Genomic DNA, 17,554 nt, shown 5'->3' with positions numbered 1-17,554 from the left:
GGAGGCCATCAAAATGGCAGAATAAAAAGAACCATGAAATAGCATGACATTATGTACCTTAATATTTAAATTTATTTATAAGCATTGAGTTTGTGAAGAAGGTGACAGTGTTTTTATTCCATTATACATTATGAATTTCTTAGATAATCTGAAAGTTTGATTTCATAGTCACGAGTACAGATCATGAGTTCATGTCAGATGAGTAAAATTAAGAACCTTTTACAAATTTGGGCTTAATTTAAGCCCCTTTAAAGGCCAAAATTCATTTCCAAAAAACCTAAGGAATGGCTTTCTAAACAATGTATAAAAACTGTATTACCTATATACTTATATATCTAAAAAGATCTAGAAGCTTTCAGCACAACTTATTGCTTCTGATTTCTTTAAATCATTAATTTTATTTTGCTCCATGTTTGTATATAATATAAACATAAACAAAGACACAAATCACATTTTGATGATGATCAAACAACACATTATTAAACCCATGAGGGATTATATTTTGAGTAGCATGGCTGGCAATGATCTATTGAATTCTGATGCCACAATTTAGACATTTCTTTTTAAGATACATGGAAAACATGCCAGCAAAAAATTTCAACTGATTATACTTGATTACATTCCACAATAACTTTTCTACATAACATATTATATAAAATACATATAACATATACTACATAACAATACATAACTTCTTCAGGAAATTTTCCCTACAACAACTAATGATCATGCAAGTTTTTTAAATTGTATATACAAACCTGTTCTTTAACCAGTGAGTGTGTTCCATTACTTTAATGACTCTAGCTTCCCTCTCAAACAGCAAAAACTGCAAACAATGATCTTGTTCATTGCACAAAAGCATTATTAAAACTAAATTATTTTCATCTTTTGAAACACAAATCTTTGTCAGTTGAAGAGTCTGAAAAATATAATTATAAAAATCTTAGTAATAGAACACTTACTTATTAAAGTTCAAGTGAAAGCAAGTTCAAATAAATTAACTTAATTTGCCAATATATTTTGGAAAATTAAATGCAGTCAATAAAAAATTACTTCTTTATTGATTTTTAAAAATTAAGCATAAAACAATAAGCAGCTATATAAACAAAAGCAATTTCTCCTTTCAAAAATATTTAAATTATAAAAAATACCCAGCAATGTTTTGATTTCCCTTATAATTTCATATGAACATTTAAGTAATGAAAAATTATTTTTAAATGTAAACTTTCCCAGCAAAAAAGCACTATATCACACAATCATTAAAACTAAACCAACACAAGGATTCCCTGGAATTTCATAGTTTCGGCCAGGGAGGCTTGGGGAATGGGGGGTCAGCCTTTTTTATTTGGTTGTATATATCTAGTTTCAGTTTATGACTGTAGAAAACTAATTTTATTTAAGTTTCGGTATTTAACTACATTTTCTAAACTTTTTATTGCTAAATTTGTAATACACATTAAAAAAAATCTAAGTTAATGTATATATGCATTTTTAAGTTTTGGAAAGGCGAGGTGAAAGATATTCTAGTGATTCTAGCAAGAAAAGGTTCAGAACTCATGCTCTGACATCTTTAATTTGTAGCTAGAGGTAGCTAGAGCAATGGTATACAATTAATGAAAGCTTTTCCACAAAAATTAATTATATGCCGATTAGAATTAGTTTTCTTGCAATTGCTATGATATTGCTCTTCAAAAGTTGACAGTATAATTATTGCCTTAGCATCAATATCTATATCTGCAAATTTTTAGACATCCCCCCTCCAAAAAAAGGGGGCAGAGGATTAATTTTGTTTCTAATATTTTGGGCAGAAACATCTTGTCGCGAGGTCTTCAACTGACACCATACAATAAATTTTGTGGAGGGGGAGAGAGAAAAATTGAAGGATTAATTTTTTTCTGATATTTTATGCAGAAACATATAATCTCAAGGACAGGCATGTCATGGCATGTCAACAATAACAACAAATTTACATCTGTTTGTCGAATGCCTTGATGTGCACATATCATAAGGTCTTTTCTTGTAATCACAGCCAGCATACTATTTTTCACAAATAGACAGCATACAAACTGGATTATTATTAATATCTTTCTTTATACCTGCAGACTTTTGGATAACACAAAATGTAGGAATAATTTTCCTTTGAATATCTAATAGCATGCAGAAGTTCATCAGAAGTAGATACTTAGTTGACAAGACACTTTGCCAATGGCTGTTAGCCAATACATAAATTTAGTCAAAAGTACACTGCTGGCCATTAAAATTGCAACACCAGGAAGAATTGACCTGACAAAAGTCAAAAATCACATGGAAGAAAGAAGAGCTTGGGATATGCAAATGATTAGTATTTCAGTTGCAACACCAGGAAGAATTGCCCTGACAAAAGTCAAAAATCACATGAAAGGAAGAAGAGCTTGGGATATCCAAATGATTAGTATTTCAGTGCAGTAAGACCGTGCAGGCGGGTGAAATGACATCTGCATAAAAGAAAAGCTGTGCAGTGGATTTCTCATTCGGAAAGCACTTTGTAAGGTCAGCGATTGCTCAGAATATTGTGTTATGCCTTGAATAATAAGAATGCTTACCAGTAAGTGTCGGAATTCGATAGAAGCAGGATCATTGCTTAACAAGTGTATGGATTATCGTTCTGTGATATCGCACTGGTTGACATCCAACCACTGTCATTCAAACATGGAAACAATGGGTTGCTGGGTGTCATTAGTCAGGAAATGAGCATATTTCCAGCATGCCCAGTATCTGCTCGCAAACTGCGTCGATGTCTGCAGCAGCGTGGACTACCAGCACGATGACCACTACTTTGGCTTTCCTTGATAATGCAGCATAGAGAGAGACGGCGACTCTGGTGCATCAAAGGACAAAGCTGGATACAGGAGTGGCACAGGCGTAGCCCGCATATGGTCATATGGCAAACCTTGTTTTGCAAGGTGGACCGGGCTGCACCCTATCAAAAGAAAACAGGAGTGGCACAATGTCGTCTTTTCAGACGAGTCCCGGTTCAGCATGTAGTATTCTGATGGCTGTATATGTGTCTAGAGCCTCGAGAAAACTGGCCAGGTGTGATAGTTTGAGCAGACCCTGAGTACATGACATACACATCTCTAGTTTGGATCGACTGTAATTTGAATGCAGATCGGTATGTTTCTGATATCTTAAGTTCAGTGGATGCGCCGTATCTTCAAGGCTTGCCAAACACAATTTTCCAGCAAGATAATGCAAGACCACATGTTGCACGTTGTGTTATGACCTTCCTCGATACAAAGGGTATTCGGTTGCTGCCCTGGTCTGCACCGACTCCAGATCTGTCACCCATTGAAAACATCTGGTCATGGGTTGCTAAGAAACTGGCCCGCTACCCCTCTCCAGCTAATATGGTTGATGAATATGTGGCACAGAGTTAAAGTAGCATAGAATGAGTTGCCCGTTTCTGTCATTCAAGACCAATTCGACTACATGCCTAATCGGCTAAGGGCCATTTTAGCTGCTATGGGTGGCAGCTGTTTCTACTAATTTCACATCCCAGTAAACCCCCAAACTGCTTACAAATTTAATCATTTTGTCTTAATGTTGTACTGTTTATGTAAAATAAATATCTTTTTTGTACTTGCTTTCTTTCATGGTGTTTCAATTTTAATGACCAGCAGTGTATTTTTAGCCACTGGCACATTTAGCTGAGCCATTTAAATGAGTATCTATAAAACTGTTTTGATAAAAACTATCCATATTTACCTGACTTCGAAAATTTAATACTAATAGCCATCAATACTGGCAACTCGGTGACATTTAAGAAGATGGCAAGTGAATATAAAGATGATGATATACAAAAATGGCAAGTGAAAGAGGCCATGAATTCCGCTGAAAATATATTCTAATATCATCTTCCAAATCATTTCTTTTCTTCTAAGGAAAAATAATCTTATTAATCAATAATTTAAACATGAGAACAAAGAATCTTACTTTTTCAACTTGATAATGAAAAATTTTCAACCATTCTTTTTGTCTTTCATGCCTCCAAACCTGTACCCATGATGTATGCTGAATGAAAGCATAGTTGCTATTATTGAACAATGTGAGCTGCACATCAATTACTGCTTCTTCAATTTCACTCTATAAAATTGGAATTTTGAATTTTATATGTAGAATGACTTTTAAAAATTATTTTACAGTAACAAACAAAAATTATTCTTATATTGACTTATAAGAATAATTTTTGAGTAAAAATAGCAAAACTGTCCAGAAGAGAGTAAAAAATATTTAAGAAAGTTTATATTCTAAATACTATAATTTCAATCTAATACTAAATGCTTTAAATATTAGCAGTTTCAAAGAATGGTAGGAAATATAGCAATCTGATGATGTTTGGCATAAACATCACAGTTACACAGTTAAAATTCAACAATTTACCACATTCAAAACTTCAGCAATGCCAAATTATCAGAGAAAATTACATATTGCCACTTTTTTGGAACACTTATGTTAAGTCACCCAGTATAATCTATCAAATAGCCACTGCTATGAAAGTATTTCTTTTTTTTAATTTCTCATTTTAATTTCACATGATAAGAGAATCCAAATACAATCACTGAAACTTTCTTTTTGAGAAAAATAGCAAAACTCACCAGAACAGAGTAAAAAATATATATGAAAGTTTATACTCTAAACCTCTCTATTCTAAATACTCTAATTTCGATCTAATACTAAACTATTTAAATATCAGCAGTTTCAAAGGGATGGTACGAATTCTAGCTATGCTGATGATATTTGCCATAAGTCACAGTTACACATTAAAAAATTCAACATTTTACCACATTCAAGACTTTAGCAATGCCAAGTTATTAAATATGACAAATTATCAGAGAAAAATTACATACTGCCACAAAAGAATTTTTTGCATTATTGAATATACATAGGAATGAAAAAAAAAATATAGCATGTAACCCTGTAAATATCTTTAATGAATCAAATTTATTAGAAAATATAGTTATTCATAGTTTAATTATAAAAACATTGCCTTTTTTTAATTAGAAAGAACTCACCTTCTATGTGTTTCCACAAGATTTGAGAAATTGGAGCTCTTGATCTGGATAATATAGATACCAAATCGCTAAACAAAAAACTTATTTATCGACAGAAACTTTCCAAGACTAACATCAAAGGTTTCGAATCAAATCTCGGTCAATTATACAAAACAATGAACATATAAAAGGCTCATGGCATCTGATGATAATAACAGAACAGATTGGTTGTTGGTGAAAGTAATCGAGATTTTAAAATCTCAGGTTGGACATGTGCGATTAGTTAAGGTCAAGACTAAGCTTAAAGAAGTTTTACAATCAACCAAAGCATTTATATACTTTGGAGGTAGCATCTTCAGATGAAAAGTCTGAACTTTAGAAGTATAATAAACAGCTCTTATGGTAAGACATTAACTTACTTCCATCTTGATGCTCATGGTGACTCACCTCAAGATCTTAAAGGTTGTAAGATTCCATCAATAACTACAAAACGAAATCCAAATGTTACAGTTTTAAATTTGATTGGCCAACAAATTTAAAGGTGGGAGTATGCTGAAAATTCTTGCTGAACAATTCACATCACGTGATTTGTGCATGAGCATCGCCTAGAAATGCGAACTTTTTTAGAACTAGTAATGGATGAGTGAATGAAATATGTAATCAATAACTTCTCTTCTGTGTGTTGTATATATAATTAGCCAGTAATGTATAGTGAATTAAAAATGTTATTTTTCTAGAAGTGACTTTTGTCTCATGAGTAGGTAGTCTTCGGCTAAGAAAAATATCCCCATTTCTTTCTGATTATTAAGATGAAAGAAGACTTGACAAGCTAAGATTTTTACTTTTATTCAGGATATCTTGATTGGAAAATAATGAGTGATACTTCCCCCTCTTTTTTTGGAACACCTATAGTAAGTCTCCCAGTATAATATATCCAACGGCCACTGCTATTAAAGTATTTTTTTAATTTCACATTATAAAAGAACCCAAAGACAATCACCAAAACTTTCTTTGCATTGACAGAGAACCAGGTTTTTACACTTTTGCTCTTTATTTTTGATGATAAGTATAGCTTTTTTTTTTTTTTTTTGCAGTCATTTAGGTTATCAGGTTCAATGTTCCGTCTTACTTTCTTTGGGAACATGCAAGGACCTGACTCGGAACAGAGAGCTTACTAAAGCTATGTTCAATAACTGTGGGAAGTAGACAGGATACACAAGAAGGGTATAAAAAAACCCTTTATTTCTCTCTCTTTACAATAATTTCCGTACTTCGGAATACAAAGACCCACTACTTGTGATCTAAACGTAAGAATATAAAAATATAACTAAACACTAACTTAACTTTGAAATAATAAACATGGAAGATTGGCCTTATATTAACAGGAAGCCGTATGTAGTACAGAGAACTGTTAATACTACAATATGTTTAAAATTATCACGAGGATTAAACCTCTGGCCTGGAAGGCAACCAGCAACTGAGTAAAACTTCTAAGGTAAGCGACCTGCTTCGACTAACTCCTTCCTCTCTCTCGCTTGGAAAAAAGCCACAACTTAAGTACTTGGCGTTCGCCAGACAAATTTTACATAAATAAGTTAACGCTTTTAATTCTGGCCGGAAGTAGAAAATAAGAAGTGATAGTAAAGATTTAAAATAAAATAAACGTTAGTAAAACTTAAGATCCTTACATACTTCCCGCCAGAGTTAATTAGTTTGAAACTGAGGTCTAAAACGACCTTGTTGAAAACTTTTAGCTCTAGAATCTAATGCGAGGCCAATCTTTTACAAACATTTCTCACTAGAAACTAGAAATTTAAAAAAAGAAATTTGTTTTTACAATAGCAGCTCCCAGGACACGCAATTTTTCATCTGTACTGCATCTAAACAGGAGCTTTTATTCAAATCTGGTTCCTTCCAGAGATTTGGAAGGAAAACTAGTTTAATGAAATGTTACACAATGAAATGGCAAGTAACATGCATATTTATATTTCTCTTAACATTCTTATTTCATTCATGACTATTTTAATTATCTCTCCCCGTGCTCTCTGACATGTGTTGTAAAAGAACACCAAACACGAATGTGTTTATGTATACGTGTTCAACACTTCCTCCTACAATCAAAACACTAACGTGTTAAAATTCAACATACCAAGACCTCGTAACACACCCTAACTTCAACTCTAAACCCTGAGGTAGTATTCTGAAAGTGGCTAACTCTGAAGTGTAGCGTCAGAGAGCCTAACTACATTCATTCAACCTTTAACACATATTCACCATGATTTGGTCTTTTTACAGTCACACGAATAAAAAAATTTTAACATTACTTTCACTTTTACCATATCACAGTATTTCTTAACATTTAAAATAACAGTTCACATTGTATATAAGAACATATTAACATGCCGTTAATTTTACACATTTGAAAACATACATTAGTAGTACATTGTTAACTTCTATTCTTTTCAAAGCAAGTGCCAATTCTTTCTACATTGAAATACTACATTTCAAAACGTCTTTCAGACTAAAACTTCTTTCTTGCCAGAATGTTTTAAATAAAATTTATACAATAACTTTTACAATATTTAAGTCTTTACATATTCCTATTATACATCAACTTTAGTTTTACGCGCGAGTAATTGAAAAACATAATACCAAAATCGGTAACAACTCATTTCTCGCCCTTTTGGCGATAAAGGTAGACCTCGCATGAGGTAAAACTTCTTGAAATCTGCCACTTGCAGTAAGAATGAAAGATTAACTTAAGTTTGCAAAGTAACATAAAATTTTTACTTATCTTTGTGATATTCGGACATTCTTTTCTGAGCCCAGTCCTGGAAGGTAGCGTAGATTCTCGTTTGATTTATCCTCCTTCTTGTGCGAGCTCGCCCTTCAGTGCCTTCCTCTAGAAGCTTTCTTTTTTCTCCAGTTCGGTCACCCTTGAATACCTTCTTTTTTGCCTCTGCCTGTGGTCTTGGCGGAACCGGGAAACTTCTTTCGCGTTCCTGCTTGGACCTTGTTGCTGGCCGTTCAAATTTTCCTTGTAACTTTTCCTCCGCCGCTGGTGGCCCTTCCGCAGTTCGGCGACATTTGCTGCGGAGAGTCCTGTCAGATGAGTAGATCTTCCATTTTAGAGCCGGGTCATAGTTGCCGTCATTTCTTCTGGCTCTCTTTGCATACGTCGTCCTTCTCCCTTCTTCATTCTGGTGGTGTTCGTGAGCTCTCTTTTCTGGACGGTGGAACAGCTTCTTTTTCTTGTTACCTTCAATTTTCCAACGGGGAAACTTTCTTTTCAATTGCTCCTGCCTCCTAATGGCTTGTCCTTGTGCTTGTCGTTGTTCCACCTCTGGAGCTTGTGCCTGCCGTGCCGGATCCTGCAAAAGATCTTTAAATATTTGCATTTTATTACGGTCATAGTATGGTTTTATTTGGTCAATGTTTACGGAGCATGTTTCACCATTCCTGGCTTTTAACACCACTACAGCGTGAGTTATTTTTTCTATGACATATGGTCCTTCAAATCGTGGAAAAAATTTGGCGGTTTTATCTTCTGGTGATGAAGAAAGTGAATGCTTAATTTTTAATACTTCATCTCCTACTTTATAAGTTACTCCCCGTCGTTTCAAATCATAATAGAGATTCTGTTTTCTTTGTGCTACTTCAGTGTTCTTTTTTGCTTCTTTAATTAATTTTTCTATATCACCCATTTTAAATTCTGGGGCTCTTTGTTGAACATAAAATAATTTATCTAACGGCGTTATAATCTTTCTGCCTAAAAATAACTCAGCAGGAGTTTTGCCCGTTGTATCATATTTTGCGGTCCTAAGGCGAAACCTAATTCATTGACATAGTTAACCCAGCTTTTATGAAAAATTTTAACATAACTACGGACAATTTTCATTATATTTCTATTGACCCGTTCCGCTGTATTTGATTGCGGCCGATACGGGACCATTTTTAAATGACGTATGCCCAGTTTTTTGCACATGTCTTCAAATATATTACTTACAAATTGAGGACCATTATCCGATATAACTTTTAGGGGCGCCCCATATTTTAAAATAGAATCAGTAACTAATTTCGCGGAGGCTCGTTTTAAGGGAACAATTTCGGTCCACTTACTAAAATGATCAACCATAACATGGAGATAGCGACTTTTATTTAACTGACTTTTTGGGAAAGGGCCCAATAAACCGATGCCAATTATTTCATTTGGAAATTCGGATTTAATACTATTTAGAAACCCGGCCGGGCAGAAATTAATATAATTAACTGCTTGACATGTTGGGCAGGACTGGACATACGCCCTTGTTAACTTTTGCAGCTCAGGAAAATAGACTGCCTCGCATATGCGTTGGATAGTTTTTCGAATACCAGCATGAGAAGCTAAAGGGCTGTCATGGAGCTCCTGCAGGATATTTAATCTAAGACTAGCCGGGATAACAGGTCGAAATTCGTTGTTGGAATTCGTAGTTTCTGTATAGAATAATAGACCATCTATTAGTTCGTAACGGGCCGCCCTATTTCTTATCGCCACAATATTTTGGTGGCTAAAATTTTCAGGATCCTTTAAATACTCATAAATGCTTCCAAACTCAGGATCCTTACCCAGTTCGGTTATTACAGTTTCTCGGGAATTTATTGTACATGCTGTGAGCATTGCCACCTTTACAGTATTACCTTCTTCATCTATTTTAATTCTGGATAGGGCATCTGCTACGATATTTTCCTTTCCGGGGGTATGCTTGATTACCAGATTATATTCTTGTAGCTTGAGTGCCCATCTTATTAACCTTGGGGATAAGTTTTTCCCTGAGTACAATCTAGTTACCGCCGCATGATCAGAGTACACTGTTATTGGCGCCTTTCCAAAATAGACTCGGAACTTTTGCACTGCTAACAGAACTGCAAGTGCCTCTCTCTCGGTCGCGGAATAGTTTCTTTGTGTTTGATTTAAAGTTCGGCTAAAAAAATGCAACGGGCTGCTGATTTTGCGAAAGTACCGCTCCTACCGCATAATCCGAAGCATCCGCTGAAATTTCTAAATTCTCATCCTTTTCAGGAAATTTCAACACAGGGGCTTGCATTAATGCTTGTTTCAATTTTTCGAAAGCACTATTGGCTTCGGCCATCCACGAGAATCTTGCCTTTTTCCTTTTTAATTTTAATAATGGTTCAGCAATAGCTGCAAAATCTTTTATAAAGGACCTATAATATGAACAAAGTCCTAGAAAAGAAGAGAGCTTCTTCGCCGTGTTTGGAGTCGGGTACTTTTGTACAGCGATTATTTTTGATTCGTCTGTCTCGATTCCTTTCTGAGATATTTTGTAACCTAAATATTTTAATTCAGGGGCTGCAAATTTGCACTTTTCGACATTAACTTTTAGACCGGCCTCATTTAATGAAGAAAACACCTGTCTTAAATCCTGTACATGTTGGTCGAGATTATCACTAGTAATAATGATATCGTCTAAATAGATAAATGTGGACTTTCCAAGAACAGGCCTTAGCACAATGTCCATACATCGCTGAAATGTTGCCGGTGCCCCTGAAAGGCCAAACGGCATACGCAGAAATGCATAAGTGCCAGACTTGGTTATAAAAGCAGTCTTAGGCACGTCCTCAGGCCTAACCCCTATTTGAAAATAACCAGTCGTTAAGTCTAAAGTCGTCATATATTTGGTGGATGTTATGTTCCTTAGAATTTCTTCAATAATACATAATGGATATACCGGATATTTAGTCATGGAGTTTAATTTACGATAGTCAATTGCAAAACGCCACCTTTTCGGATGTGTTACCGGATAGTCATTATTTTTCTTACATAACACAACCGGGCTAGCATAACTACTTGAGATGGGCGTTATGATCTTTTTACATAGCATATCGGTGATATGCCATTCTATAATTTTTTCCTTATTCTTATCATACCGGTATGCTTTGTGGCGAACTGGCATTGAATCTCCGGTGTCAATACTATGGTTAGTAACTTGAGTAAATCCTGGAATATCACTAAATAACGAAGCAAATTCACTTACCACTTGTCGGATTCTTCGTTGGTCTTCATTAGGCAGGTGGTCAAGGTTTAACATCGGCGGTTCAGCCTTTTCTTCACGAACTGGTTTCATTGTCAGCTTAAGGGACGCTTCATTAAAATCTAGTGTTGTTTGTGCCTCTAAAAGAAAATCTATTCCTAAAATAATATGTGCTTGCAGATTCTTTACTATGAAAAACATAACCTTTACTTGTTCGTCCTTGATACGGACATACAGCGGTAATTTACCTATACACTTACATCTTTCTCCTTGCGCAGCTAACACTGTCGTATTATCCGAATTATATATACGATATTTACGAAAATACTTCCTAAAAAAATCTTCTGCCACACAGGAACACTGCGCGCCTGTATCCAGGAGTGCGGTGGCTGGGATATTATTCACCAACACTTCAATCTTCGGAAGAGTCAAATTTTTCACCGTTACTGTATTTAACTTGAAGCAAGAAGGGTTTTCGTGGCCTTCGGATTTCCGCACCCTCCCGTCCGCAGAAATTCGTTTTAGTTTAAATTATTTTTCATTTCCGTGCTTTCCTTCTTTTTCCACTGGCCTTGAGACTTTTTTTCTGGATTGCTATTGAACTGTGGACGTTCGCCGGCTGTTTTTGAATGCTCGGGTTTCCTTGCCCACTGATTCGCTTTGCTTCCGTAGCCGTGTGCTTGAGTTTGCTGTAGTCTTGGCGCACCAAATTGGTTTCGCTGTTGATATTGGCGTCTTCTTTCAATGTCCGCCGTTCTTCTACTTTCAAACTGGATTGCTAGCTCAAATAACTTTTCCAGTGTAGTCGGATTTCTTAATTCAATAAAGTCTTGCACTTGGGGCAGTAATCTCGGCAAAATCACTTGAATTATCTCAGGATCCGGACGGTTTCCATACAAGAGTTTGAAGACGTGAATTTTTCTTAAAATAAAGCTTGAGAGATTTTCGATTCTTTGTTGATATATGCTGAAAAGTTCCGTTTCTAATTTTGCACGAGCCCTTACGACAGGGAAGGCTTTTACTAGGGCAGTCTTGAAATTCTCGTAAGTATAGGTGGGACTTCCTGCTTGACCCAAGAGACTTCTGCCGATACATTTGAACCAGTTAAGCGCTTGGCCCCTCAAAGCGCTGGTAGCTAAGGTAACTTTTTGAAACTCGTGCACGGGGTAGAGCATGAAGTGGTCATCCAATTTTTCCAAAAAACTGGTTACCGGTGAGTTTCCATTAAATGTTGCTTCTGGTTTCATCGAAGCGTGCATGGTCTGGACGATGTAACCAAATCCTTCCAGGCAGCTGGCATTTCTGGATTCTGAGCCGCTTCTGTAGGCAGCACAGGTTCTTCTTGAAACTCGGCCATGGTTATTTTTCTTCGTTGGGCGCCACTATCAGGTTCAATGTTCCGTCTTACTTTCTTTGGGAACATGCAAGGACCTGACTCGGAACAGAGAGCTTACTAAAGCTATGTTCAATAACTGTGGGAAGTAGACAGGATACACAAGAAGGGTATACAAAAGCCTTTATTTTTCTCTCTTTACAATAATTTCCGTACTTCGGAATACAAAGACCCACTACTTGTGGTCTAAACGTAAGAATATAAAAATATAACTAAACGCTAACTTAACTTTGAAATAATAAACGTGGAAGATTGGCCTTATATTAACAGGAAGCCGTATGTAGTACAGAGAACTGTTAACACTACAATACGTTTAAAATTATCAAGAGGATTAAACCTCTGGCCTGGAAGGCAACCAGCAACTGAGTAAAACTTCTAAGGTAAGCGACCTGCTTCGACTAACTCCTTCCTCTCTCTCGCTTGGAAAAAAGCCACAACTTAAGTACTTGGCGTTCGCCAGACAAATTTTACATAAATAAGTTAACGCTTTTAATTCTGGCCGGAAGTAGAAAATAAGAAGTGATAGTAAAGATTTAAAATAAAATAAATGTTAGTAAAACTTAAGATCCTTACAAGGTAAATCCATGCTTCATCAACAGTCATGATCTATTTCCACTTATCCCCTGCTAACTGGTACACACCTTTTCAAGTATTAGTCCGGAGTCTTCTTTCCATATAAAAGTAATGATTGACAGCTTTTCACTTTCCATTTAATATTGTTGCTTATTTCACATGTAGAAATTTTAATACTAGGTATTTTACAATGCTTTTGAATTATGGAATAAGAATATTTCTCTTTGGAAAGTACAAAAACATATCCTTCAATCCACAGCTTGTTTACATATATTTTGAAAGGAGAATAAATTTAAAAGTAGCAGACTATATTTTTAAGTAATAAGCTGTTTGAAAGCTTCTCATTTCAAATAAAAAGCTGTTTTCAAATAATAAGCTCTTCATGCATTACTACGTTTTTAAATTAGGAAAATTAAAATATTTCTCTTAGGATAGCACAAAACATATCTTTCAATCTACAGCATGCATACATACAATATTTTGGAAGAAGAATAAATTAAAAACTAGCAGACTATATTTCTCATTTCAAATAATAAGCTGTTGCCAGAAATTTTTACTTCATTTGGTTTTTTAAATATGTCATCAAAATCATTCTAAAAATATGTAAACGCCCTCTGCAAATAAATTAGTTCCATTTAAAGATTTTCTGACAGGTCATACATGTTCACATTTAAAGGAAATGAAAATAATATAAATTCAGACTTCAAAGAACTCAAATCTTGAAATCTTTGTAACAAATGCATAATTGAAATGTCTTTGTGGGCCACAGTTTGAGACCAATGGTATGTAGCATAAAATTTTAAACAAAGGATTAATGCAAATAAGTAAAAAAAAAAAATTCAACAATTGTTTAGTCTTACAGAAAATAACATACTGAAATGGTAATAGCACTATCGTTTTCAAGACTCTTGACAAAATGTTGTAGTACTATCCCTGCAGAACCATTGAATGATAAATTATCAAAATTTACAGTATGTAAAAATTGCTTACTGAAAATGAAATACATACTAAGCTCCCAATCCTTTGCCAGCAGGTTATTTATAAAAGTTAGAATCCATAAACCACATATCTTTGAGGTTTTGGGATTCTGATATCTATGAGGGCATAATAAATAAATAAATAAATACTATATATACAAGTAATATTATCATCAACAAAATTGCTTATAATTCATTTATGAATTATGAATGTACAGATTTATAATTAGTGCATTTTGCAAGTTTAAATTTTGAATAAGATAACATTTTTCTATAACATGGCTTTCATTTCCCTGCATGTTTCCTTCTTAATGAAAACAACTTCAAAAATTTTCATACCTAAATTTGTTCAAAATACATTTTTTTTTTTTAAAGAATAGAGAAATTATTTTTTGTTTGAATTTGAATGAGGTATTTTTTGCTATGGCAGAATCCAGAAACACTGTATTTAACAACTGCTGCAAATGGTGGAAAGTACAGTTCAATTAAAAATTTAATTAAATAGCATTCATCTTTTACAACATCTGTTTCACTGCCATTTATGATATTTTTTAGATTTCTTTTAATCTTATGGTGCTGCTGGGAAACTACATACCATTTACACTATGTGCAACTAAAAAGTTTACACTGCTAGTGCAAAGTGAATGATTTGCAAAAACTTCAGATGCTTTAATATACAGAAATTCTGTAGAATACGAGAAAATTTTAGCTTTTTATTCTGACCTGACATAGTTCACAAAATAAAAAAAGTTTCAGTTTAATCATAACTCGCATGAACTTCCTGCCATAATATAGCTGAAAGGGACCTGCAGGATAAACAAACCTTTCACTGTAGGGTACTGAATTGGAAAGGTAGGGACCAGAATTTGCTGAACTACAACTAGTTACTCTTCAAAATCAGCAAGACCATCTACATACATAACAAGTGATACATGATGCCACATGCATTTTGGCAATCATCAGAATAATAAGGGGGACACTTCACATATGAAATATCTGTATTAATTATTTATAAAGCTAAAAATTTAGAGATGATAAACATAAACAAAAAGTTAGAAATTATGTTCCTGACATACAATATACAGAAAGAATAAAATACTATTACTTACTCGCATACAGAAAATCAAATTCAGATTTGATTGACTACAGGCTTCAGATTCTTTCTGAGCAGTCTTTCTTGTTTCTTCTTCCTCTTCAGATATAAGTGGAACATCTGTATAACCACCTAAATCTTGTGAATCCCCATTCTCTAGAACGGCAGTGTCATAAACTACACTACAGTTTAAACAGTCAGGTATACTTTCCATAAACCTAGCTTCCAGGTTCATTTTTTGTTCTTCTGTTTGGGAGAAAAATATATCTAAACCTTCAGTATTTGGTTGAGAAAAAACTATTTTCTCTTCCAACTCATTATTTGCAAAATAGGTTAAATTTGCTTTACAATTATTATCTAATGTACTTTTTTGCTTAGATGTCATTGCAATGCAATTAAACTCCGTTTCTGGTATTGGCTGCTCTAAAAATTCTTCTTTTTCAGAAGAATCAAATTTCTTTTTTTCAGGCGAAATGGATTCTTGAGAGAAAGGTTCCATTTCAGAAGATAGTGGAATGCCAAATAATTCTGTTTCTGGAACAAGAAACACTTCCGAGTCGGGCACAAATTTTTCCATTTTAGTTTGAACTGCATACTGATCCAACTGCATATGCAAATCTCTTTTGGGGTTTTTTCCATTATCTTCTTCATTTACTTTCCTTGCTAAATCCATTACCACTTCTTTAACTTCATATGATACATTTTTAGTTGTTTCTGAATCATCACAAAGTGATATATCATCAGATGGGACAGTACATTCAACAATACCTTCAAATTTGCCATCTTGGTCACACAAAGGAGCTTCACCAATGAAATCAAAAATTAACTTTTTGCCAATGCTTTGGATTTCAGACTGTGGAGAATCTTCTGTACTTTTTCGGCTGTCTAACATTAGTGCATGAACATTAACATCTTTATAATCTGATGAAACATTTGCAACAGTTTTACAATGCCCAACACTAGAAAATTTATCACAGAGAGATGGTGCATTTACTTGAGGTTTTAAATCATTAGGTTCATTAATATATGAAATTTTTTCAGTCTGGAACAACTGATCAACAGAGTCTTCTGTTGGCACATTCTGTGAATTACTCCAACTACTCAGTAATAAATCATTTATATTATCCTTCCTTACTGAATCTTGTTTAACAGGACTTCCATAATGGGCATCTAAAGCAGATGATAAACCATTGCCTAGAATATTTTTAACACTTACAAGACTGTAATCATCTGCCTCTTTGTTCAGGTTCAAAGCATGGGTTTTTTCATTTGGTACATTAATACCTTCATCATTAGGTCTGGTATAAGACATATGACCTGACACAGATTTTGTGGATTGCACAGTTTCCTTTAGCAAAGTACCGTTTTCTGGTTGTTTTTTACAATCAGAAGATTCAGCAAGATCTCCTTCCATTAAATATTTATGCGTATCATCTTTCACAGAGGTAGTGGGACTAGAAAACTTTGGAAAGTTAAAAGATTTATAATAATTTTGGGATGAATCAATGCTGTATGGAACAGACAAAAGAATTTGTGAGTGATCAGGACTATTTGAGATAACCTCTACATCTCTTTCTTCCTTACTGACAAAATCTTTTTGTTGCATTGGACAAATATCATCAGAATTTGCACTATTTGGTATGGCAGCTTTCTTTAAACCTTGATCTTCATTTGAATCCAACAAACTCGATGAAAGAAAACATGTCATATCATTTTCCAGACAATCATCATCAGCAGCATCACCAGAAAGCATTTTTTCATTTTTATGCTCTAAAATTTGGCAACTTTCAGCTTCAGGTAAAGAGTCGTTTGAACCTGAAGAAATTTTGAGTTTCGTATGTTCATGATTTGTAGAAAAAGCACATGGATCAAATAGTTTTTCAGTATCTGTTTCATATAATTTCATTTTTTTCCTTGTATCAAATTCACCATCTTCTGGAGGTTCACTAGTGAATTCTGAAGCAGAAGATGACCTTTTCCTTGACTGTATCCTTTCAACATAGTTGTCAGAATAAATGGATGTTTTAGTTTTAGTACTAATATTTTCAATGTCGCAGTTATCCAGTTCATTTCCTAATATTTTGTAATCTACCTTCACATCTTCAGGCTGTGGTTCTACTAAAAATTCTGGATATACTTTGCAATGCTCTTCACATTCTGGATCTGGTATTAACATTAATTCACTTTTTTTATCATTTCCTTTAATAAAGTGTTGAACATTTTCAGCTTTTAAAAGAGCTGAATCTTTAAGCAATGAACCACACCTACATTTGACTGAGACATTTTGATTATTTACATTATTTTCATCCACAATACAGTCCACTGTATTGCATGTTTCTTCTGATTTTTTAATATCTGGTAAAATGTTGCTGGGAAGTAAACTGGAATTCTGCTTAACTTTATTCTTTGATACATGCTTGCTCAGTTTCTATATTTAGGGAAGAAAATGTAAAAAG

The 17,554-nt window shown here is 34.3% G+C and overlaps 1 protein-coding gene across 3 annotated transcripts in view; it reads right to left on the bottom strand.

Moving 5' to 3' along the window:
* The window catches only part of LOC118192865 (uncharacterized), a 56,081-nt gene that overhangs the window by 10,008 nt on the left and 28,519 nt on the right, over nt 1-17,554 (bottom strand). For all 3 annotated transcript variants that reach the window (XM_035363888.2, XM_085826635.1, XM_035363889.2), the window contains exons 4-6: nt 15,115-17,526; nt 3,973-4,122; nt 759-919 (exon numbers count right to left, since the gene is read on the bottom strand). In XM_035363888.2, the coding sequence (XP_035219779.2) occupies nt 759-919; nt 3,973-4,122; nt 15,115-17,526 (2,723 nt within the window). The remainder of the gene's footprint in view (nt 1-758; nt 920-3,972; nt 4,123-15,114; nt 17,527-17,554) is intronic.

Source organism: Stegodyphus dumicola, chromosome 11, assembly GCF_044657685.1.
Source record: "Stegodyphus dumicola isolate Sdum_Otavi_A_Nest chromosome 11, ASM4465768v1".
Classification (NCBI taxonomy): domain Eukaryota; kingdom Metazoa; phylum Arthropoda; class Arachnida; order Araneae; family Eresidae; genus Stegodyphus; species Stegodyphus dumicola.
Note: the sequence above shows the minus strand (reverse complement) of the source record. Positions and strands in the feature narration are given on the sequence as shown.